The sequence below is a fragment of the Falco cherrug genome, chromosome 1 (genome assembly GCF_023634085.1).
Source record: "Falco cherrug isolate bFalChe1 chromosome 1, bFalChe1.pri, whole genome shotgun sequence".
Taxonomy (NCBI): domain Eukaryota; kingdom Metazoa; phylum Chordata; class Aves; order Falconiformes; family Falconidae; genus Falco; species Falco cherrug.
In genome coordinates this window covers 92905031-92929850 of record NC_073697.1, presented here as the reverse complement: position 1 = coordinate 92929850, position 24820 = coordinate 92905031, and the positions used below count along the sequence as shown (strand labels likewise).

General features: G+C 53.3%; 1 protein-coding gene across 1 annotated transcript in view; it reads left to right on the top strand.

Annotated features, from left to right (window-relative positions):
• The first annotated feature begins 551 nt into the window (after positions 1-551).
• Positions 552-24820, top strand: part of NOS1 (nitric oxide synthase 1) — a 66039-nt gene continuing 41770 nt past the window's right edge. Inside the window, exons 1-2 of the mRNA XM_014284938.3 lie at positions 552-639; positions 16998-18155. Coding sequence (XP_014140413.2) covers positions 17428-18155 — 728 coding nt within the window. The 5' untranslated portion in view covers positions 552-639; positions 16998-17427. The remainder of the gene's footprint in view (positions 640-16997; positions 18156-24820) is intronic.

The window sequence follows — 24820 nt, the reverse complement described above, 5'->3', positions numbered from 1 at the left end:
TGCTCAGCCCCAGTTGCCTCTCGTTACTGGGGTCAGCTCTGCTTCCAGGACCCTGCAACCAGAGGGGTTGCGTGCCAGCCAGGATTCATCTGTGGGGGAAACTTTGGCAGCCTGGAGGTAGGTGAATCACTGAAGCCAAGCTGCACATGGAGGTAGCCGAAAAGCTGTATATTTCTTTTTATTTAGAAAAAAAAAAAGTGCTGGGAACTCAGGGCCTGGCATGTTCAAACCTGCTGCTGGGGCTTCGTGTCAGGCTGCTGAGCTCTCTTGGCTGTGCTGGTGTTTGTCAGCTCGAAGCAGAGTGTTTTGTGGAAGGGTTTGCTTCATCTTGGTTTAACTAGAAGAAGCTGCTTAATACCTTTAAATTACAGCAGCGTTTCAATATCCCATTAAAGTCATTCCAGAAACAAATCTAAATTCCTGGCATAGCTTCCGCAAACTTCTCCCCAGTCAGTGGGAAGGCTAAGAGACGTCTTTCTTTTGTTTCTGGAGGAAAAGGGGGGGGAACCCCCACAGCTCTGTCTCTCAACTTCGTGGGGTTGTTTTCTCCCTTTTTTTGGGGAGCCACTGACTTGTGTGTTTGGGCTGGGAGAGATCCTCGGGTGCTGTTCGGCTGCAGCCAAACAGTGCGATTCAGAGGTGGGTGACCAAGATGTTTGTGTCCCCCTATGCTTGCACATCCCCCCCAGCTTCCCCCCCCCCCCCTCCTCCCCTCCCCCTTTATTCCTGGGGCTGTGAGTAATTTGAGGGCTGGGATCAGCCTTTCACAATGTCGCCTTCCCCTTGGTCTTTGCAGCTGGGGCTGCGTTGCTTTGCTGCTCCATCCAGGCTGGAAGAAGCTGGGGTCGGTGTGATGGAGGGGCTGCGCAGCTCACTTCTCATGGGGTGCCTCAAATACACTGCTTCACTGAAGTGGGTCTGGAGGGGGGACTGGGGATGCTGGAGCCTCCCTCCCCCCATTCTGCCAGGAGGCACATAAGGGGCTTTGCTTGTGGGTCATGGAGTATTTTTGGCTTTTTTTTTTTTCCTTCTTGCTCTTTTTTAGAAATTAAGAACTCAACAGCAGCTGTTTCTCTGCTTTTGGGTTTGCTTTGTGTTCTTTTTTGCAATGAATGCTTTGCAGATTTGGCTTATCAGGCTTGTCAGCCTGCTCCAAGCCCTCCGCTCTCCTCCCCGTCCCTATTTACCCAGGGCACTGGCTGACGCAGGGCCCTTTCCTGTGTTTGTCGCCACCCACCCCAAGGTCCTCCGGTGATAACTTTTCTTTTAAGATTAGGGATTTGGGTCTTTTCAAAAGAGTCTTTAACCTACAGTCCTCTGAAATGTGTCACTTCATAGAAAAAAAAATAACTCTAAATATACAGTTTCACATTGACACAAAAGTGATTTTTCTAGTTTGTAATTACCCCAATAATTGATCCAAAGGTTAAAAGGTACTATTCGGGGGCCTGATCCCAGTAGAAAGGAATGAGCTTGAAACAGGGACTCAGACGGTACAAAATACTGAGAATTGGCTGGTTTTAGCTGGCTTTAATGATCTTGATTCTGCTGATTTCAGTGGAGTCGTGTAGCTCTGCTGCTGCCGAGCATCTGCTCCCAAACTTACAGCTGCTGGTGGATGGCTCAGGCACTTGTGTTTCAAAACAGTGTTTGCATCTGAATAACCCAGAAGTTACTCAAACCCCTTTCAGCCTGTAAAGCAAGGTCTTAAAGCAGGGTTTTATTTAATCTGTCTAAATTAGACCTGGATTTACAAGAAATCCTTGAACTTTGGTGTGTTTGTTAGCTCTCCGAGAAGTCCTTAACATGAGAATGAAAGCAATTTTGATGGGAAGGCGGTAGGGTTTGGGCTGGAAGAAATAGGCTGCTGTGATTTTTTAAAGGTAGGGGGTTCACATTTTGAAGCACAAGAAAAAGAAATGCGAGGGAAGACAGACAGGTACTTCTCTGCCCTGTGATAGCGATGAAACATTAATTCATCCCCCTGGAATTTCTTGTTTGTGTGCTCCCATAATCTCATTTCTTTGGTGTCTGTATGAAGCTTGAGTTAGTTGAATGCCAGAAGCCAAATACTCTTTGACTAATATCTTTTTATTAGATTTTGTGTGTGCATGCGTGCCCACATGGTACGTGTGAGAGAGAGATCACCCTTTAAAACCCACTTTATACCCTTGGAGGCTGTGACAGGCACTCTGCAAGGATCTTCCCAGCAGCACGTTTCTATCTCTAACCCCCGTGCAGGAGGTTTAAGAGATATATTTGGCTTTTGGTGGGATTTACAGGTGTCGTGTTGGAAGGGAGGGTGGTTTCAGGGAAAAGCTGACGTTGGTGCTTGTGTTGGAAGACTTCACATTGCCACGTCTCTGCCTGGTAGCTCTGGACTTGTTACAGCTCCTGAAAGTGGGGAGCAAAGAGTGTGTCCCCCCAAGATGTCCCAGAGCTTGTGGGCTGGTGGAGCTGGGAGCTGGCACGGGGATGTTTCTGAGAGCGAGCTCCCTCGGCCACGTCCTCCCGGGTTTCAAAGGCAGTCTGGATTTGATCAAACCCCAACCTTTTCCCCCAGCACCTTGCAGAGGGGAGGATGCCAAAGAGTCCCTCTGTGCCTGCGGCGTGGGCGTGCAGTACACGGGTGGACAACAGGGAAGGAGGCAGCAGGACGACTCCTTGCAGGTCCCTGGGCTCTGCCCTGTGCCATGTGGGCACGGGTACCTGTGCTTATGCCCACAGCAAACACTTCACCTGCGGCCAGCCTAGCAGAGTGCAGAGCTCCAGCTCAGCTGGGGACTTCCCAGGTCCTCCTGTGCTGTTCTGCTCTGCTCGGGGAGCGGACAAGAGCGAAGGCTCACTGCCACCTCTAGGCAAGCACCAGCATAGGCACTTGCTCTAAACTAGAGCACAGACAGACAATCCTGGGATTTGTCCCAAATCACTGCAGTCTCTGTGCCAGACCCCCCTATCAGCTGGTGTGTGTGCAGTTGCATAGGCTCCTTAAGCTTTAGTATAAATATATTTAGCCGTTTCTTTATTCCCCGGGCAGTAATCCCTCGAACGCATTTTGAGTTGCATAGAAATAGCAGCCGAGTAACTCCAGAGCTGTGGCTGCCGGGGATATTGCGTGTGTGATCTGTGCCGAGGCCACGGTTTCCGAAGGATCTTGGAGAGCCAAGCATCCCGAGCGGCACGCTCCTGCTGGTGGGCTGCGAGCCCTGGCAGCAGGGCTGGCCGCTGGCCACCCACCCCTCGAGAGGAACCCATCGCTAGCTCCTTGGCACCCACCTGACCTCCCCACCGGAGCCCACCACCGCCGCTGGCTCCTGAGAGAGAGGTGGGTGAGGGTAGATGGCAGCCAGAGAGGGGAAGGAGCCCAGGTTTGGGGAGGGGGAGGGAAAGGAAACTTGGGTGAGCATTAGCTGCTGTGTTTATATTTGGCTTCTCTAACCACTGGCAGCATATGGCCAGAAGCAAGCAGCGCTGAGCTGATTTCAGAGGAGAGGGGGAACCGGGGAGCAGCTGTGCAAGGGACAGGGAGGAGGGTATTCCCTCTCCCGAGCAGTTTTGGGGGATAACTTGCTCGGTAGCACCGCTTGCATTTGCTCCCAGGTATGAGAAGGGGGGAAGCAACTTCCATGGACAAGGCTGGGCATGGGGGTGGTGGTGGTGGTGGGGGCTTCTCCAGAGCTGGGTTCTCTTCTCCAGGGCTCTAGGCTGCCAAGTAGGATGAAGCAGGATTACAGCAACATGCTCCCTGTGGAGAAATCCTGTCCACCAGTGCTCTTTGCTGGAGGAAGGAAGGTACAAACCTTTGCTGTCACACCAAGAGCTGTGTGGGAACGGGCTCACTGGGTGCGGATGGGCTGCAGAGGGTCTCGCTCCACCTCCTCCATTTACAGAACATCTGTCCCATTAGTTGTTTATGAACCTCCAAGCCTTCCTCTCTGGGCTGACTCATGGCTACAGCCTGGAGAGAAAGGCTACCTGGGGCTCCTTCCTGGCTCAGGGGGATGCACAGGACACGTGCAGGCCAGGAGCTCCCTTCTCGTACCAGCACTTTGCTCCTGGCTTGCCCAGATGTACAGGCTTCAGCAAAGCTCCAGATGATACAGAAGTGAGCGTTGTCCCGTTAAGTTTTCTGCAGTTGAAGGAAGTGCTGCCATGCCCTGGGGAGGTTGAAGCTCACAGATGAGCACAGCTCATCTGGTTCCCTTGGGACTTGTGGGGAGGGCTGGGGTCCTGCCAAGGGGGAAGATGCAGGGTGGTGGGGGTGGGTGTGCTGCATTGCCAAAGATGTGCCCTGGAGAACGTGGGGAGCCCTGCTTACCTGGATCCAAGCACCCTGGCAGTCGGGGCTTTGCTTCCCCAGCGTGGTTTTGCCTCACTGGAAGAAGGGCAGAAGAGCAGTGGGGTGCTGGTGGCCAAGCTCATGTCGCCTGTCAGGGTGGCTTTGGTAGTGCAGAGTGCCTTTGAACACCACATGAGTGCCATTGTACCCATCAGCCTTCCGTGAGCTAGACCTCCAGCCGTGCTATGCTCATCCCTGCCTGCCTGCACCCCCATCCAAGGGGACCGGTCCAGCTTCTCTGAAGATTTCTCTGATAATCACTAGCACACACCACCCTGCAGCACTAAGGTTGTGCTCAGAGATGTGAGCCCTGAAGGGAGAAGGTTTCAGGCTCTCCTTAGCCTGGGCTAAAGCTGGCAATTTTCAGCCTGTGACTGGATCACAAAGCCCTTCTTTGCCGGTGTGCACCTACTCATCACTCCACGGGGCAGGTTTCCCTGCCCAGTGGATCAGAGCAGATGCTGTTGGGTAGCTTACAATCAGATCAATCCTGCTGCATCTAAATAGGCATAATTATGTTTTAATTAGCCCCAGACAGAGCATTACAGCTTGATGTATGGGTAGTGTGAGGAGAGGGGAGAATGGGGAAAGCAGCTCCAGCCCCAATTCTGCTGCTGCATTTGCCTGTCTTCTCCTCTTTGCCACCTCTGTAGAACTCCCTGAGTGCTGGGGAGGAACAGGGCTGCTCCGTTTCTTCTTCCCTGTAGGAAGTTTTGTAATTGAATCACCTGCTGTGGTGCACGCTATTTGCCTGCCTCTGGAGTGGCGGTGGGGCAGGCAGGCTGGGGATGCTCAGGGTGGCTGGCTCCTGGAGCTGCCGGGCATCCATGAGCTGTGCATCTCCACCAGGCTGAAGCCACCTCTCCATGCTCCGGTGGGAGCTGCCCCCTTGGCTTGGGAGGTGGCTGCAAGCAGGTGAACCTCACACTCCTGCCCGAGAGCCCGCTTGGGTTTATATAATATTATATATCTATAATTGTGTGTTTGTTGTTGCCATGGGAATGAGCACAATTGCAAAGCCCGGAGACTGATGTCAAGCCTCGGTCTGCACCGGCCTTATCGGGGGCAGGTGAAGAGTCAGAAGGGGAAACGGGGTGAGGAGGAGTCCCTTCACTCTCTCCCCGGTGTGCAGCCCAGGCTCGGCTCTGGCACTGGAGGTACAGACAGCTGGGAGAGGGGCAGCACTGCCTGGCTTAGGGCTGGGGGCTCCGGGGGAGCCTGGCGGGGCTGGTGCCCCCCGCTCTGGACACAGGGAAGGCAGGGGCAGCCCTGCAGGAGGGGGCTGCCTGCTGTCAGGGGAAGAGGGGGCTTATCTGCAGCCCTGGAAACACAACCCAGCCGGGGACAGAAAGGCGGGGGGTGGCGGTGGTGGGGGGTAGGGGTGGTTTACGGCTTTGCAGAGCCGCGGAGGGATTGCAGGGGGAGCGGGGCTGGGGGGGGGGGGGACGGACGGACTGGGGCGGGCAGAGCCCCCCTCCCTCGGGGCAGGCTGAGGCGGGCCCGCCGGCTGCGCAGTGGAGCTTCCCGGCAACAAGTGGGGGCCGAAGTAGGGGCGGGGGGGGGTGTCTGTCGGCTCTTTAATTGGTGGGGGGGCGATGCTCCCGGGCAAGGGGAGGGAGGGGGAAGGAAAGCCACGCTGGAAATGAGGTTATATAAAAGATGTATGATTTGGAGAGCAGAGTGTCTCCTAATGAGGGCTGCACCGGCTCGCTCCACACCCATAAAAACCCTGGTTGAACGTCAAAGCGGATTCGTTTCGGTGATGCTGGGATAAAGGGGCGCAGCGAGGGCTGGCTCCCTCCCTGCAGCCGGGCTCCGTCCCTCCGCCGGGCGAGATGCGCCTGGCGGCGCCGGGGCCAGGGACGGGAACGGCTCCTCTCCGCCGCACGGTAGGTAGGGCGGTGGGCGGGCTGCCCCCAGCCCCGCACCGGGCTCCGCTTCTCCGGGAAACTTTGCGGCGGGGCAGGGGGTGAGGGACCGGCCGCGCAGCCCCGCGGGACCGTGCGCTCCCTCGGGCGCCCGTCGGAAGCGCTCCCCGCCGCCGCCTCGGGCACCGGGGCTGCCCCGCTCCGCCGTGCCCCGGGACGGGGCGGGGGACGGTCCCAGCCCCCGGCCCCGCCGGTGCCCCCGGAGGCAGAAGCCCGGGGCTGGGCGGAGGCGCCCGAGCCGCCCCCGGGCCCCCGCGGCGGGGAGGGCACGCGTGGGATCCGGGCGGCTAAAGCCGCTTTGCTGGCCCGGGGAGCGAGGCCGTGGGTGGCAGCGCCCAGACGTGGCTCCCAGCCGCCCCCCCTCCTCCAACCCTTGGGCCGCTGCTGTCGGTGCCCTCCGCACCCCCCGGCTCCGCTGCAAACTTCCTCCACCGCCTCCGTGCCCGGGTCCCCCCCGCGTCCCCCGGGCTGCGGGGGCTGAGCCAGCTGCGGGGACGGAGCGAAGCTGGCTCTTATCTCCCTTCCTCCGTAACTCTTTGCAGCAAGTTTGGATGGGGAGGCACTTTAGTGGGGGGGACACGTAGGAGGGGCAGGGGGAGAGGGAAGCTTGCCCCGAGGAGGGCAGGCAGGGGCAGGTGGGCAGGGTGCGCGGGGAGGGCAGGGGGCAGCGCGCCCGGGACAGCCGGCAGTTTGCCCGGGGAGGGAAGGGAGAGGAGCCGGGGGGGCGGCACCGGCTGCGATCTGTCCGGGGAGGGCAGGGGCAGGGGAACAGCGTGCCTATGAGGGAGGGGGAGCGGGGGTTTTTCCACCACGGGGAGGGGGATGGCAGAGACAGTTTCTGGGGAGGGCGAGTGTGCATTTCCCTGGGGGGCGGAGGCGGGGGGGTGGGCAGTTTCCCGGGATGAGGATGGTGTCCCGGGGGTAGGGGCAGTTCCCCGGGATGAGGACAGTTCCCGGGGGGAGCGGGGGGGGTGGGCAGGGCTGCCCCCACCCGCGGTGGGCAGTGCCGGAGCTGTCCCGGGTGCTGAACGCCGCGGGCGCCACCGCCCCCCCCCCCCCCCCCCCCCCGCGGCAGCCTGGGCACCGGCGGGGAGGGCTGGGGGCTGCAGGAGATGCTGTCACCCGCCTGGTGCTTGGGGAGGGGTGTTGTGAACACACACCGGATCCTGCCCCTGCTGTTCCCCACCATCCCATGGGGTCGGGATGCCCCCGCTGTCGCCGGGGGGTCCCTGCCATTCCGGGGGCTCTGGGGTGGGGTAGAGACAGCCCGATGCGGCTTCAGCCCCGAGTGAGGTCCCCTGTGATGTCCCGCTCACGGCTGGCTCTTGTCCTTCAGGGAGACCTGAGGGTCAGTGCGGACCTTGCCCCTTCCCTCTCCCCACCCGTACCCCGAGGACCTCGACAGTCCCTTTGGATGCTCTCGAAACGCAGAAGGGAGTTGTTGCAGGGATCAAAGGAGATGAACCCTGCTTGCCCTGCCTGTGGTCTCGCTTTCGGCTTGGTTTGCAGGAGATAGTAGAAAGCTTTTGTTTTGTGCTGGCAAAGCAGAAGAAAAAGAGAGCTCTGTACACGCACATCTGGTGTATCTGGTGCTGGGGTGGGTGTGCATCACCTCATCCAGCTCCAGTCCCGCAGAGCCTTCCCCTGCCTCGGCTCTGCGCTCCCTGAGCACGCTGACTCCACAGCCCAGGTGCAGACATTTTCTTCCAACGCTGTCAAGTTATGACTGTCAGGAGGAAATTCTGGCAGGCAACTTGACAATTATCTGCTGAGTCCCCGAGGAGCTGATCCGCCTCTCACTGAAATGGAGGGGAAGTGTCTCCTTCCTTCCCGTGGAGCACAGGCTGTCTGGAGTGGGAGACGTGGGAGTTAGCAGGGGGCAGTTGCAGTGGCTGGGGGCTCAACTGCTTTAAATACCAGCTCGTCATCGTCTTCTACATCCCCAAATACTGATGGCTTAGGCAGACGACAGAGTGGGATCTACAGGGATGATCACACAAAAGCTGCGGGGAGGCTTCTGGGGCAGGGGGGCTGTTCAAAATACCACTCTCCCGGAGACTGCTACCTGCACACCTTGGTCGGCTCTGCCTTTTCTGTTAAAGGTCTCAGGTAGGGAAGTCTAATTTTAGAGAATTAGGGTTTGCATCAGATATTTCTTCCTCCCTCTGTTTTCTTCTAGCTTATATTACTCAGAATATTTTCTTAAAGATGCTACAAACTCAGTCATATACTCTCCAGTTTTAAAATGTGCATATGTTTGCAAACAAACTCCCAGTAGAGAGTCTCTTCTTACGCAGACGTGGATTTTGAGGGGATATTTCTCTAATCAGATACCTGCACTGGGAGAAGAATTACACTCCCTCGTGAGCTAAGGAGAGTGACAAGTAGTCCTTGTGCCCTTTGAATTCTGTTTGTTCCCTCTGTCAGTGCGGCAATCGTAAGCGAGTACTGGAGAGGCCATCTTAGGCAGAGGGGTTTGGGCTGAATCCTTACTTGCGATGAATGTTGTGTGTCTGCTGATGGGGATGGGTTGGTCCTCCCTGACCCTCAGGGACATTTTGGCCATGTCAGATTATTATTTCCCCCACCCTGCTTTGCTCGTGTATTTTGTGTTTTCCATTTCAGTAGCATATCTGTACAAAGGCTTAGGAAATCTGCCAGATTGCCTAAATCAGTGCCTGAAAACAACTATATATAGTAACCGATAAGTCACATGAGCTCGGCTCGCATAGATTAGCATTTACCTTTCCTGAGTAATGAGAATATTGTTTGATACTTGTTGATATCATCAAATTTTACTAAAGAAATACAATCCCAATAGCAAGGGACTGGTTTTGAGTGGAGGTTCCAAAGCTAAAATGCCTTTGCTCTGCTCACGCTGTTCTGATTGTATCTGTGCATTAAATCAAATCTATATACGCGATCTGATCTCTTGTACATAGCCAAAAATAAACATATTGTGTCCTGAAGAGGGAATGCTCTGTAAGCCACTGTCTGGCTGAAGCTGGATGAAAGCGTGTTTACTTCCATCCACTTGTTCCAAATTAACTCTGTGATGGGCTGTGTGTGAGGACGGACCCAGCGCGCCCCGGATTGCCACCCCACACGGCAGCTGTAAAGTGAGTGAAGTACTGATATGATGCCAAGCGAGTGCTCAGGCTCGGGCTGTGAGCACAAGAAGCATGCAGTCTGGAACGCCCATATGTTATCAGTATGTTCGCTCTATATGCAGAGTATGGAAACCTGCAAGTACTGTGCGTGTATATACAAAACCGAAGGTATTTATGCTAAGGCAACCCTTTCCATAGCCTCTCTTTCACATGACAATTCAGAAATGCTTAACAAGATCTTGCGATGCCCATCTAGGGTAGGCTTGTCTTAATCCCATTTTGCAGAGTCTCTGGCTTATGTTTTCAGACATGCTGAAAACGTGCGGCGCTTCCTTGCCTTGAAAGTCATGAAAGCTCAGTCTTTTCAGAGCAGGACCCATCCTTCATCTCCAACCACCACCGAAATGAGCTTGTCCTTGGAAATATCAGTGACATGTCTCAGCCAAGGGCTCCAGTCCCACTGCAGTGCAGTGGGACCGTGGCCCCGGTGTGACAGCCTGCCCCACTGCTGCCTCACCCCATGATGCCAGTATTGAGGAGGAGGGTCTTGGGAAACCAAAATCCTCTTCTCTGGCATGGGGAAATATTTTCAAAATAGGGGCTGGGGCTGCTTCAGCCAAAGGCAGCATCACCAGCGTGGGACTCTCCCATGGGGAAAGGGGAAAAGCCCCAGGAACTGATGAGCATCAGACCCCATTTCCATTCCTCTCTTTCATGGACTCATGGCTTTATTTCCATGGTGCCCCATGCCCAGCCCCATCTTCAGGGATGTTGGCAGAGTGAGGTTGATGTGGCTGATGCTGCTTCTAAGGAACAGCCTCGCTTTTGCAGGCAGCACCTTTAGCGAAAATTAGGAAGCAGAAAATTCCACATCTCCCCACTCCAGTCCTGCCCAAATTAGAGCTGGAGCCCTCCGAAGGACGAGGAACAGGTCCCAGGAGGCCCCTAGAGAACTTTGCCGCCACCGTTGATACTATGGCAACAAGTGCTAATGCGAAACCCTAAGAAAAGCACGGACAGAAACTCAGGGGAACAAATTATCTTTGCTTTTTGCCTTGCGCAGTCACTGAGGATGCTGGTGCAAAGAGAGCAAGAGCTCTGCTTTGACTCCAGGTACCAGATTCATTGGTGGGGAATCGTACCTCTAGCCCTCCTGCGCCTTTTGATGTTGAAGAGAGATGGTAGCGGTGCTTGGGGGACAGAGAAAATCTCTCAGCCCTTTCAGCGGCGGGCTTTCATGGGGACCTGGCAGGAGGCTTGTGTCTCCAAATCGAGGAACCCAGGCTTGTGCGAGGAGCCTGATGTTTTTCTGAGGTTTTTAAATAGTGATATGAGTCACTCTTTATGAAAGTCAGTGACAATAAGGTTTATTGCTATTTAGTGTCCTAATTGGGCTACTTCTCCCACTAGCTTGTTAGAGTAGGAAAATTAAACACCATGCGAGAAGAATTTTGGGGAGTCAGCAGCAAAGGAGGGGATGAGAACGTGAGATGCTGAAACGAGCTGGGTGTTTAATTCCTGGACCGACTCTGAGCCAAGAGCTCTGTCGCTGACTTTATTGATGCCGGCTGGTAGCTCTGGAGCTATTACAGCTCCAGCCAACATGCTGCGATTTTTAAATTCCCTTTTTCTTTCTTTCTAAATGGAGCCACGATCCCCTTCTCGTTCTGTGATTGGATTTCGGGGCCATCCATCAAGTGGCATTTTCTCATTTATTTCCTATCTACCTATTTTGTCATCTAGGACAAAGTGGTGTTGTGTTAACACGGGTCCCATTTGTCAAACTGGAGTCGCTGGTGTAATTCCAATTCTCTCAGCAAATTGATGGATGTGAAATTTATGTTTTACAGATGGGCCAAGCCCTAATAAGAACATCAGTTTTAGATGGGGTTAGAGGCAGAATTGACGGTTTTATCTAAACTCTGTTTCAGCCTCACATCACAGGCGCCAAGCAAATATTGTACGAAACAGTAGAAGAGAGATGGTGGGCGCATTACTGAATATGCTAAGCCTTGAACTCCAAATTAAAAGAAACCCCTGTTTCTTTCATCTAAAACAAAAGGGAATTTTGTCAACACAGTTGTCTTGGCAACATTAAAATGTATTGCCTGCGGTCTGCTTGGAGAGGTGAGTTTCGTATCAGATGGGGCAAATGGGAGAGGGATAAAGGACTTCATTAAATTACAGCAAAGTTTTGGTGTGGTCCTGCCTCCTCTAGCATTGCTGCTCCATGAGTGTGTGGGGAACTGGCCTGAACAGAGTAGAAAATTTCAGTTGGAAGGGACCTACAATCATCACCTAGTCCATCCACCTAGAAGGTGTGCTGGTGGCTGCTTGCACCGGCAGGACCAGGCTTTCGTCGGCTGTTTTATTCCCTGGAGAGGAACAGGGGGGTGAACACAAAACCAAGTGCCAGGAGCTGGATCAATATGCAGGTCGTGGGGCTTTGGGGCAGCTTCAGCCTGATGACATGGTCATGAGCAAAAAGATATAATTTTGCTTTCCAGAAAACAGCCCCTTGCTTAAAGGCAAATGAACCCTCTCAGGGAATGGACATAGATTTATTTATATCAGAAAGCAAGCATTTATTTTATTAACTGTTCTTTTACCAGTGAGATAGGCATGTTTTCAGTGCACTCATGCCCTACTGATGTGGGGGAGGCAAGGGGGCGTCTCCAGGGCTGAGAAGTTGGCACTTCATCCCTTCGGCAGCATCCTTCCTGGCCTTGCTGGTTTCTGTGGCTGCATGCGGTCCAGCAGCTCTGCAGCATCACTGGCCAGTGGGCACTGGCACCAGGGTGTTGTACAGATGGCAAAGTGCCTCTTATTTAATTCACTCCTATGTGTAAATCAGGTTTATTGGGAGTGAAGAAAATGTTGTGGCCCAAGTGAAATAGCCACTTCCCAGCCCCGTGTGCTGGGGATGAGAAAGGAGGAGTGGAACACATTGTTTGGCTGTGAAGGAAAAAGGGCTCATTCCTTCCTGGGTGGATTTTGGCAAGGTTGGTGGGAGGTGGATAATTACAGATAGCTGGGGCAACATTGTCTGTATATTCTCAGGATTGAAAGGCCATGTATATAGATACTCCACGGTGTCGGTCTGAGCCGAATGGGAGTTGAGCACAGAACTGCTGGCACGCGTGAGCTGGCTGCCAGTGAATCACTTTAATGCTCCATTTTCAGATGCACAAACGCGCAGGTTTACAGTAACTGTGCATATGTTGCATCCCATTGCTCCTCATCAGATTCACTGACGCTCCATGGGTCATAAAAATTAAACGGGCATAAATCCATCAGCCCTGGGGTTCTTCATTGGACGCTATAAATCCCATGAAAACTAATTAAATAGGACAATGGTGTCCATTTAAAGCTGGCACGTAGAAAGGTAAGCCATTACTGCAGCCAAGACAGGACTCAAAATTGATTTGCGAGGGCAAGGACAACCCAAGTGCTGGCACCAAAGGGCTGGTGTTGGGTGCCTCCTAGCTCGCCGTAGCCTGCGGCTTCTGGTGGGGAGAGTTAGGAGATTGTGTTAAGCTCCTAAGATTGATTTCTTCTCCGCTTTGCTTTCTAAATCAAATCATCCAATTAACATATGCGCTGGAGTTTGTTGCTTGAAATGTTATGTGGCAACTCTAAAAGCTTTTCGTTATTGCTTTTCGTAGGACTCGTTTGTTAAGCGAATGCCCTTCGTCGCTGCCGTAGGGAAGCCCGTTCTGCTGCTCTTCCCTAGGCTGATTAAAGCCTCCAAAACAAGCAACTTCAGTGTGGATCGGTGTGGAGATCAGAGTTAACGCTTTTCGTAACGCTTGTCTGGGGTGCTGGAAGTTTGCAGCTCTGCAGGGTTTGTTGCTCTTCGGTAATTTGAGTTGGTGTCATGCTTTGGAAAGGGGAGGGAAACTGAGGCAGGGAGAGGACAGCACCGTCCGTGAATGTTTATTCAAGCAGGGTGGCTCGGCAGGGAGCTAAGCCCAGCTTTGCCATCTCCCAGCTGTCTTTCAGGGGTAAAATAAGTGTTTCCACCTGGGTGGCACTCACCCCATTGAAACCCTGCTCACCGTGCTGCTCTCACTAGTTTTAAGGAGTTAGACACGACACATCCAGTAACTTTAAATGTATGACCTGGCAAATGTACTACGGCTCTTGGGTTCATAAATCAGACTCTTCATGATGCTCGTAGGGAGAACTGAACTCGGCAGAGCTGGATGCAGCTCAGCCACCCGCACTACAAAGCGCCGGTGTCTCCCTGTCATTTCACATGGGGGTTGAATCTTTCAGGTTTCATCTGAAATGGGTCCCCTCTGGGAACAGACGTCCAGATGTCCTGGGACACCCTGGGAGCTGGGGAAGCCCTGACCCACTTGGGGTGTCTGGGGGAGTCTTCCCTGTGTTCCCAAGTGTCTCCTGCTGCCTTCTCGTGCCCTGAACTTCTCCCTCACTCTCCCACCTTCAGTCTGAGCTTGTGCAAGATTTTGTAGCTGGAAAACAGTTGGGCTCAGCGATCTTATGGTTATTAGCCGACCTAAATGGTTCTATGAAAATACTTGTTCAACTCTTCCCCAAAGGAGTAGAAGGGTCAGGGGCCTTAGAGGCAGGTTGCCCTCAATCTCCTGCCTGCTCCTCTGCTTTCTGGCTTTTTTCTGACCTTCCTTACTCTGGGGAGCAGCTGAGAAAAAGGAAAGAAAAGACTTGAGTTGGAGGGAGGGAAAAGAATATCCTGAACAGGCACATAGTGTCATGGCCTGTCTGCCAGCTAGTCCCTGGCTGCTGCTGCAGAGCCCACAGCTGGGCGGTGTGTGTGTGTGTGTGAGATACTGATCACCCATGGGAGAAAGCATGCAAGGTCGGGGAGCGAGCCGTCCTCTTTTCTGTAGGGGACATGCTGGTACCCCCATCTTGGAGAAAGCCCTGGCTGGGTGTTTAGGTATCACCTAGAATCTACTTTTTTCTTCTTTTCCCTCTTGTAAGGAATACTGAACTGTTGGTGGGTTTCAGGGATGGGGAACGATGTGCACCCAGCAGTATGTTCACTGCAATCTTGCAGACTGGAGCTGCACATATGTAACAAATCATAAGCTTTGCTAGAAGCTTTTTGGAGGAAGGAAATTGGCCTGGTAGGAGAAGGGTGAGGAACTGTAAACAGTCTGCAGTTTCCCAGCTCTTTAGGGCAGATGAGGGCCCTTTCCAGTGAGCTCAGCATCACCCCGTTCCCCTGCAAGTGCTGCAGTGAGGGGTCGAGCTGGGCTGAGCGAAATCATCTCCTCCAGCTGTTGAGCATCTGCCCGTGGGAGCTGCTGTGGCTGACCAATGGTGACAGGGGTTCGTGCTGGGCAGACCCCGAGATGGCCCTGGCCCCGCTGAGATGGGCACGATGCAAACACAGACTTCACCGACAGTGAGGCGTTTGTGAGCGCTGTGTAGCCGGTGACTAATCCAGAGCAAATAACAGGGTTGTCCCCTTGAAGAGAAGCTGACAGGCCCACACTCGCCTCGTACTTACACTGCTCTCAAAGCCACATTCGTCCTTGCAGTGTCAGCTAAGACATTAGAAATCAGTCCTGCATGAATCGGTGGCCTGCCCAGATGTCAGGGTGATGGTGACCTTGTTTGCAGGGGGGACCAGTGGAAGGGCTGGGGGTTGCAGGGACTGTGCCGGTGGGCTGCCGGGAGCAGGGCAGGGAGGAGGAAGCTGGTCCTGTGGTTTGGTGCTGGCACCAAAGAGCCTGCGAAAGAGGTGAAGGCTCGGCTGGGATCCTGCCATGTCCAGCATGGCCGGTGAAAGCAGGCTCTGGCTGGGGAAGGGATGGAGGGGCTGGAAAGGAAGGGGGAGGGACAGGACCGTCACTGTAGAAGCATGACTGTCTACAGCCCTCACATGGCCTGGGGAGCCATGTCTCATTGACTTCTGATGGGACCCTCCCTCCCCAGGTGGCCTGGGGTTCTGGAGATGTCCTTCTTCACTGCCCCGAGCCCTGCAAGGTGGCACAACCCATCATGGCTGGCAGAGGTCCTGCTCAGTGACTTCTAGCCAGGGCCACTTGCAGGAAGTCACCCAGCGATTAGAGCTTGTGTCACCCAGATTAATTAGCCCTTGAGGAGTGGACTCCCCATGGCCCTGCTCAGGCGACATGTAATGCTTTGCAGGCTGCTACTGCTCTGCAGGGCTGAGCAATGGCAGGAGAAGGGCAATAAGGGTTAAATCCATTGGCTGGGGTTACCGGTCTCTAATTGCTTTTTTCTTTACTCCCCTGTAAAAAGCCAGTCTGGGGTCAGCAGCCTTTGTCACATGAGGATTAAAATGCTCAAGCGAGTTAATTCCAGGGCTGATGTCACTGCCCTGCTCCTCATATCCCTGTTTTTCCCATCTAGGTGCTGGAGGGAGCTCCTGACAGAGGGCGGCTCAGTGTCTGAAGGTGCAAACACTGCCCTGAATGTGCTGCCTCTGGGAGACAAGAGAGCATTTTCCTTGGAGTGTTAGTGCCTCCAGCCTGCAGCTCTAGTGCCCTCTGTTCTCTCCCCAGAATTCAAATTTAAAAAAGAAAAGAAGGCATCTGCATTTCAGCTTGCTGCTAAATGTCAGGGCACAATCCTGGAGACAAGTGTTGTTCAGAGCATCTAAGAGATGGGAGGGGAACGTGGAGAAGGTTTGGGAGCTGAAGTTATCAAACGCATGTAGGCGTGTCAGAACCAGGGTCCCATCAGAAGTCAATGAGATGTGGCTCCCCAGGCCACGCGAGGGCTGTAGACGGTCATGCCCAGCTGCACGCGGTTCCCCCAAGAGCTGGGTAAACTCATTGCATGTTCTCCTCTAGGTGGTTTTCCATCAGCTAAAGCAGTTTGTTTGGGAACTGTTCAGAACTGAATGGCAGGGCTGAGCACGGGGGAGTGCTAGCTTTGCCTCCTGTATCCCCGTGCCAGGCTTGAAATATGGGGGGAGGAGGAGCTGAGGCAGGCTGAGGCTGTGATCCCTGTAGCCAGACTTAAAAGCACTTGCCGTTGTCAGTGCTTTGCTGTAACTCAGGGTAAGGGGAGCTGAATGTCCTTTTCTACTGCCTCATTTTGCTTGTGGCTGCTACCTTTTCTCCTGAAGCATCGCAACAGTCTTGGTGTGACAGCACCTATGGAACGGGCTTCATCCCAGACAGGGATATACATCCCCTGCCTGGTCATCCTGATCCATCTTGGCCATCAGGTTGTTGGATACACTGGAAAACACAGGGAGACAAGATCCTCAGCTGGCAGAAATTGCCGCCAAGCTCCGCGTGGCTTTACCCATTTGCCAGACTCACGTGGTTTTTACTCACAACCCATGGGTGAAGCGGGGACGGTCCAAGCAAGGCTGCCCAGCAGCCCCCTCCCAGGGCTCCCCTGCTCCCCCCACGCTTTCCTGGCCCCTGCTGAACAGATGGTGCTGATTTTCGCAGAGAGGGTGGAGGAAACAAAGCCCAGAGCGATGAGAGGCTGCAGCCTGTCTCCCAAACGCAGCCCGGGGGATGACATCTGTGGGGACGGGCTGATGCATGTGGGTGTCTGTGGCGTGCCGAGCCCCGTGCCGAGCCGGCACTTACGCCTGCCCTATCTCACTTTTCTTTCTTCTTTGTTTTATTTCCTCCTCTCTAGATAAAGAAGCTTGCGGACCATTTGCAGGGATGTTGGTGAAGCGAGCAGGCTGCCTCCCCGCCTCTGCCCAGCGCAGGACCAGAGGCTGACTTGAAGCTGGCATGTTGCCCCCTCCAGCCCCTGCTCGGCCGTGCAATGCCCAGCCCTGCCTGCCCTGCCTGCCCTGCCTGCCCTGCCCCTAGCCTTGCTTTCCACCGGTGATACACCCTGCTTTCCCCCAGCTGTGTTTCAGAGAGGCGGCAGCGAGCATGCTGAAGGAATCCAGCCTGCAGCCAAAGCCCAGAGGAGTTTTGCAGTGAGGCCAGTTGCTTAAAAGCCAAAAAGTTGCCCCTTCCCTGCCCCGGCGTGGATAAGCATCTCGGACAGTGAATTTCTCTGTGCTGAGTGGGTGCTGAGGTCCTGGGCTGCAGGCTCGAAAAGGGGGGCTGCCATGGAAGAGAATGTGTTCAGCGTGCAGCAGATACAGCCCAATGTCATATCAGTGAAGCTCTTCAAGCGCAAGGTGGGCGGCCTCGGCTTCTTGGTGAAGGAGCGCGTCAGCAAGCCGCCTGTCATCATCTCGGACCTGATCCGGGGAGGGGCTGCAGAGCAGAGTGGCCTCATCCAGGCTGGGGACATCATTTTAGCCGTCAATGGCAGGCCCCTGGTGGACATGAGCTATGAGACCGCACTGGAGATACTGAGAAGCATCGCCTCTGAGACCTACGTGGTCCTCATCCTGAGGGGTCCTGAGGGCTTCACCACTCACCTGGAGACCACTTTTGCAGGTGACGGCACACCAAAAACCATCCGTGTCACCAGACCCCTCTGCCCGACTCCGAAGGCGGTTGACTTGTCCAACCCAAGCCTGCACGGCAAAGAGCAGCCGCTGCCAGCAGCCGACCGAACCATGGGCTCCCTGTGGACAAGAGAGATGGGGCGGGAGGTGGAGCCAATGGTCCACGTTAACGGTGTTGTTACCGGCAGCAAAGGGCAGGATGCTGGGAAGGGGAAGGAGGGTGCTTGTGGTCACTCTTGCCTCAACGGCGGCGTGGAAGACAATGAACTGCTCAAAGAAATCGAGCCTGTCCTGGATCTCCTGAACAGCAGCAGTAAGGACAGCGATGGAAATGCACCCTCCAAGGTAGAGACAAGAGATATAGAAGTCCAAGTGGACTGGTAGGTCCCTAAATACGTTTTTTACATTTGGTGAAATGTGCTGGTTTTGGCTACCCAATGTGGCTGGTTTAGGTGTCGCGAGCACCTCTCCAGAAATGGCTGCTGTCTGACACAGCAGGATGGAGGTGGAGAGGAAGGGATGCAAAAAAAAGGGGGAAGCAGTTGATGAGGGGAAGATAAAAGTAATGAAAAATTGGTAGCAGATGGTGGAAGACAGGGAGAAAGATGTAAGCATGGGAAATCGGGGAACAGTAGGAGTAATGTCTCATGGAAAGCTGAGCTTTGCGATGTGGTGGATCACAGGCTGGGCTGGGGTTTGTTTCTGTTCTATGTTCTTGATCTTATTTAAGTTTAAACAAAATCCCGTGCCTCAGTTTCCCCACCTGCTAAATAAGATTCATGGTATTGTCTATCCACGCTATCCTGCTTTAGAGCTCTCCGGTTGATATCTACTATTAACAGCAGGAGAGGGAGAAGGAAGGTCAGACCAGGAAGTACAGTGCTTCCCAGGAGAAATGAGTTTCAAAACCTTCAGTGCTTTTGGCTTGGGGAGGGCAGTGGGGACCCCCCGTCCAGCTCCAGCTGAAGCCAAGGGGACCTCTGTGCAAGGGCAGGGGGACCTGCCTTGGGTGCTCCCGTCTTCTGGGAAGGGGGGTAATGTTTCATGTCGAGAGCTCCAAAATGCCCATCCCTTGTTGAAATGCAACAGTGGATGTGCCTGTTCATTCCCTCTGCTCTTTCTAGATCGTGCTAATTATTTCCATATGTGTATGCATGTATAACGAGGGCGGGGGCCATGCATGCTTGCCCCATGGCCTCTTGAGGAGGGTAAAGTCCCATCACGTGGGTGGGACTGCTTCATTTTTGGTATCTGCTTCTGCAAGGGACCATGTGTGTGGTGTTGCCCTCCTGACCTCCCTCAGCATTTCCCTGAGACGCAGACCATTCTGCGGAGCCAAAGCAGCTCCCTGTGGCCCTTCATGCTTTGCAAAAATGTTGTTAGTAGCTTTTCTTTTTTTTTTTTTTTTTGGTACCAGCTCTGTCGCCTGCTGGCCATTTATTAACGATGATAGGCTGCCTTTACCCGTCACCTTCCCCCGAGACCCTGAACATGTTTTAGCAGTGTCAAGTGCCGCGGCAGGTTGTGGCTGCCCTCGGTTATTGACTGGCTGTAAGAGCCAGGAGGCTTTATCAGGAGGGTTTGCTGAAGCTGGTGATCTTGGGTCCGTGACAGAGGGATTTGTAATTTCAAGTTCCCTTGCTGCACCTGCTTCCTTAGGGAAGGGGGAAAAAAATTGTATGTCTTTTTTTTATTATTATTATTGGAAACAGCAAGAGGGGAAAGGCAGAGCTGTGGCGGAGTGGGTTCCCTGCTTGGGTTGGTGGCAGAGCCCAGGCTGAGCTCCTGATCACCCCCATCACAAACCAACACTTGCGCTATGTGTTCTCCATCTTTTTTTATTATTTTTGGTTGTTTTATATCACTGTTTCTGCTCTCCCAAATTATGCATTTTTTTTCTGCAGCAGACACGGTTACTCAAAGCCTGTTAAGGTGATCACACTGAGTCAGAGGGAAAAAAAATCTGCTCTGTGCCGGCGGCGGGTGGCAGACATCTGGGAAGAGCGGTGGGACAGGGTATGCTCGGGGACATCCTTTCCTGCCATGTCCCCCCCCCACACACACATATCCTCAGGTCTCCTGTGTTTGTCTGTTTTCAGAAACTGTTGATTTTGATCTCTGCTGCACAGTAAAAGGCAATTTAACCCCTGAGCCTGGCGTTCTCTGGTAGGCTGAGGGCTACCTGCCTGGAGTGTACGTCCTTTAATCCACCACCCACCCATCCCTGGGGGAACCTGGCTTAAGCAACCAGAGAACTGAGACCTTGCAAGGGTTGTGCTTGACTACATGTCCAACAAAATGTGCAGCGTTGTTTAAAAATCCCCTCTGCTTTTGCTAACATTGCTGCAGTGGAGCTTGAGGGTCCCAGCCCAGTGAAGCCCCCGGGGGACACAATCCCAAGCACTGGTATAAATTACAACCTCACTCTTCAAACTGTCCCCCCATGGTTCGCATCCCATCCCACTAGCTGCAGCATCTCCAACGAAATTCTGCTCCACCTGGGGAGAGGGATGAAAAATGTCTTTTTTCATTAAGAGACCTCTTTTACTCAGAGAGAGATGAAACCAAAACACTTTGAATTCACTTAAACTGAAGGACCTCGAACCAGCCAGAATCTTAGTGAAGTGGGTACTTCACCAATACTCCACTTTATTCATCAATACCCTTAAAAAAAATACATCTTTTTAATCTAGGTACCTTGGGACTGAAAATCCACTTTTTGGTCAAAATTAGTCATCTTAGTCTGCTTGATGAAAAGCTGCAGCCTCACTCTTGCGGTAGGACTCTTTATGAGCCAGAAGACCTAGGCTTGAGCAGAGAAGCGGGCAAGGAGATATACTGCAGGGAAAACTTGTCAAAAGCCGCTCTGCAGGGTAAAGGGCATTTCTCAGCCGCCTCTCCTCCCACTCCTGCGACGTGCTGGAGATGAATCATCTCCTCGGTTTGGTCTCAGGCAGAGCTGGGGCATCGTGAAGGTCTTCTACAGTGAAAGTTTCCTTGGTCCAGAGGAGAAGTGCAGAAAGGTCAGGAAGCAATGGGGAGCAGATAACTGGGGAGGCTGTGTTGGTCGATGCCAAAGAAATGCCAAAAAAAATAAGCAAGTCTTATCAGATCGATGCAGCTCTCATGCTGTAGGCTGTGACTTCTCCAGGCTGGGGGGCAGCAAGCAAAGCTGGCATCAGTCAAAACAGGAATAGACCTCTACCTAGGCACCAGTGTTGTGCAAAACCTTGCTCAAGGTTGAGCTTGACATGTACAACCTGTACCACTTGACCATCGATCCAGCTGGAGATGCTGGTCTTGGGACCAATCCTGTTCTGTCTCCATCTTCACCTGGTGCTGACCTTCACAGCCTGCAGCACTTTGTCAAAGCCGGTCCAGCTCACAGAGCTGTGACAGCTCTCCTAGGGCAGAAAGGAATGGCGCACGTTTGAGGTTATTCACAAGGAGCCAAACACTTCTTGTTCAAGGTGGGCTTTGCCAAAAGCAATTCAGATTACACCTGATGCTTTGGGCTTCCAGCCCATGTCTCTAATGTTACTTCCAAGGAAAACTGGACACTGTGAAGTTTGTACTGGGGGAAAATATCAGTTCATCTTCATCCTCTGCACCACAGCCTGCACTCCCAGGAGGAGCTGTCCCTGCGGTGACCTGGTTTTGGCTCCCTGCTGATTTCCAGCTGTAAGGTGCCATGGGTCCACCGTGCCTGCCCAGGGGATGGGCTGGGACTGTGGCTGCATGTTTGCTACTTGGCTCAAGCCATCTGCAATGAAGTCGATCATAAAACAGAGCATGGAAGTGGGGCACAAGGTATGATGAGAGCTGGCATTTCTGCCATGAGGCTCACCGTGGGCTAGAAAACAAAAATAGAGTTTGATTCACTCACTGCCAGCTAACCTAGGTCTGTTTTTCCCTCTGAGCTCTAGGGAGATTGTCATGTCCCATCTTCGCTCCCTCTCCACACCCCCCCCCCCCCCCCCCGAGTTGCCAGTATTTATTTTTCTTCTCAGGTCTATTCCATAACATGAACAGCATGATGGAAACATGGCAGTTTCAGTCCAAAAAGCAACATCAGCAGCCCCGGAGAAGGAGAAGTGTGCTGAGAGTAGGAATTCTGTTTATGAAGGGTTTCAAGGTTTCAGGCTCCATCCTGAATTGGAACAAACCCCGTAATTTTGCAGTTCTCGAAGAGAAAATTCTCTTCCTCCCACCTCCTTCACCACCGCCAAAATCTCTTTGTGTTGCTCAAAACATTTCATTTGCATTTCTGATGTCTTCATTATTCTGTACTTGGACATGAAACTTTAAAACCTTTGAAATGAAAAGGTTCCCTGAAACTATCATGTTATTGCCATTCTGCAAAATGGTGAAGTAGGAAGGTTTTGGCAGTGAATAACCCTCGCCTTCTCCCTTGGTGAATTCTTCTTCCTTGTCACTGACTACATCAGCCTAATCCAGGGAGGCATTTTGTGCCTGCAAACAGCGTATTCTACCCAGATATACCCCCTTGGAGCCCTCTTGGACTGGTCTCCAAAGCACTCTTCACCCACTCAGCCCCCTGTGCTGGTGCTGCTTCTTGTATCCCATGGGACAGCCATTCTTGTACTTGGTCCCAGCAGCCAAACCCACGGCCCATGTGTGAACCTGTGCTCTCCCCGCAGACCTGAACCATGTTTGGTCTCCAAACAAGGTGCTGAAGCTGGAACCCTCCAGGTGGTCTTTGGGCACAGCTGGGAAGGGACGTGCGTGGTGGCTGCAGGTTGCATCTGACGCTGGCTGAATCTTGAACAATGACAATGGGACTTTGGGATCGCGTGGATCTGTTCCCAGGTCTTTATCTGTCAATGCCTACTCAATGGCATTTACCAGCCCTGTATTTCATAGCCGCTCTGTGCAGCTTGCCTAGCTCGTTAGTCCATAATCCCAGCACTGGGCACAACTCAGAGGCGCTCTGACCTTCTGAAGGCACAGGATTTTCTTCAAGCCATGCCGCACGCTTGTCGGCAAGGCTTTTGTCTTCCTCCTCTGGTGCTGTTCAAGCTCCCCCTTCTCATGCTCCAGGCATGCTGGCCCTGCTGCCTCTCTGTGGAGTCCATCCCACCTCTTGGACTTATTCCTTCTGCTTCCAACATTTCTGCTTCCTTCCTGAGCTCTGCTCCATCCTCTGCACCCTGCAGATCCCGGATCCTGCCTGATCCCATCTCCTGCCTCTCCCTCAAACAGGTGCTGTTGTGCCAGACTTTGCTTTAACCCTCGAGAGGAGGAGTCCGCAGCCAGCGTGTTTTCCCACTTTGCAGAGGGTGAGCTGCCCCAGGGGCACAGCAGCAAGGAAGCATTCGCTCCTGGGGCTGCAGTGCCCTCCGGAGCATGGCTTTCCATGGGACAAAAGAAAGGTGAAGCCAGAGCCATTTAGCCTGGCTTCTAGCACTGGAAGGAGGAGCAGTGCACAGTGCAGCCTTGTACTCCAAGGACACACCAGAAGAAGGGAAGAAAGTAAGAAGGGATTTCTCTCCCAAAGCTCAGAGCAAGTGAGGTGGGCAGGTGTGAGCTCCCCATGCGGTCCCAAGCTCAAGCACAGTGTTCCAGCCAGTGGGACCAGGGCCATCCCCTGCAGCTGCAGCACAGGGTGCAGCTACCGGCACCACGGTGCAAGAGCCATCGCTGGAACATCGGCATCCTTATTGCTTCATCCAAACCGGCCCCTGGGGACTGCAGCCACTAGTGGTATCTCTCATGTATGCCTGGGAAATCGGAGAAATTCTTCTGCTGAGCAAATTCAAAGGAGCAAAGTGACAAACTTTCTTTTTGCTCTTTTTTTTTTTCCCTTTTTTTTCTTCTTTTCTTTCTTTTTGGAAAAGCTTTGGAAAATTTTCTCAAAGGGCTGTCTCAGCAACTTCCCTTCTGCTTCATCACTCTGAGCACTGCAACATCATCAAATTAGTCAAAAGAAAACAGTGGTGCCTCTCATTTCTCCAAACAGCCAGATGCTCTTTCCGAGGTGAGGCAGCATCCAAGGAGCTGCCTTTGCACCAGTGGGGGAGGGCAGGATTCCTCTGTCTTTTTTTAAGTAACAAATTTTGCTTTCAGAACAAAAGATGGCCTCAGATGGGTTCCCTTCCCCAAAACCTGTTCTGGATCCAAAAGACCTTGCTAATAGTATTTAATAGATCTGGCAGCAGGTCAAGGTCGGAGAGGGATCTCTGGATCCTGGATCTGGCCTTTGGGAGAGTTCAGCCAAACAAGGGCCTCCAAGGACAGAACTCCAGCATTGCTTCCAGTGCCTCAAAGACATTAAAGTGGTATTTAAAAAAACCTGTTCAATACCCCCAGGTGCCCAGGCTGGGTCTGGCAGTGATTTGGGAGGATTTCTCCAAAGGCTGCTGGGAGCTGAGGGCAAGCTCCCCATCCCCTGCATAGCTGCAGATGGGGCTGCTCCTACGGCAGCTCCCTGGAGATGTCCAACCTGGCTGCCTCAAAACACCCCTCAGGGGAACTGCGCCCTCCCCATGGCCCACTGGGAGCCTGCGAGGGCAGCACTTTGGGCTCTCCTGTTGAAAAAGGGCTTTTGGAACCATTATCTGGAGGCTGAGCTTAGGCACGGTGGTTTGGCCATCTGCCAGTCTCCTAGAGTGCGAGGGGGATCCTTGTATGAACACTGCAGGTCACCCCATGTCTCTGCTGGGGGCTGCGGAAGCCAAGTCAAGGAGGAAAAGAACTTTTCCAGAAGGACCCTGTTCCTGCCTGAGCTCACAAACAAGGCAGTTACAAGAAATGGGCAGGAAATATTTGTAAAATGAAGCAATTTATTTTTTTCAATTTTCTCCCCCATCTGTGCTAGGACTGGGGTGAAGCTGTGGCTTCTCTGAATAGGCTTTTCTCTCCCTGTCTCTCTCCAAAAGACAGAGCCGGATACTTCTGGGCAGCCTCATCCAGAAGAGGTCTGTGCTAGCTCAGCGCTGGGGCACGCACCCGCAGCCCTGTGAGCCGCAGACCTCCTCGCCCGACACTAAGCAAGCCGCAGCACAACACCAGCGCAGAGATGAGA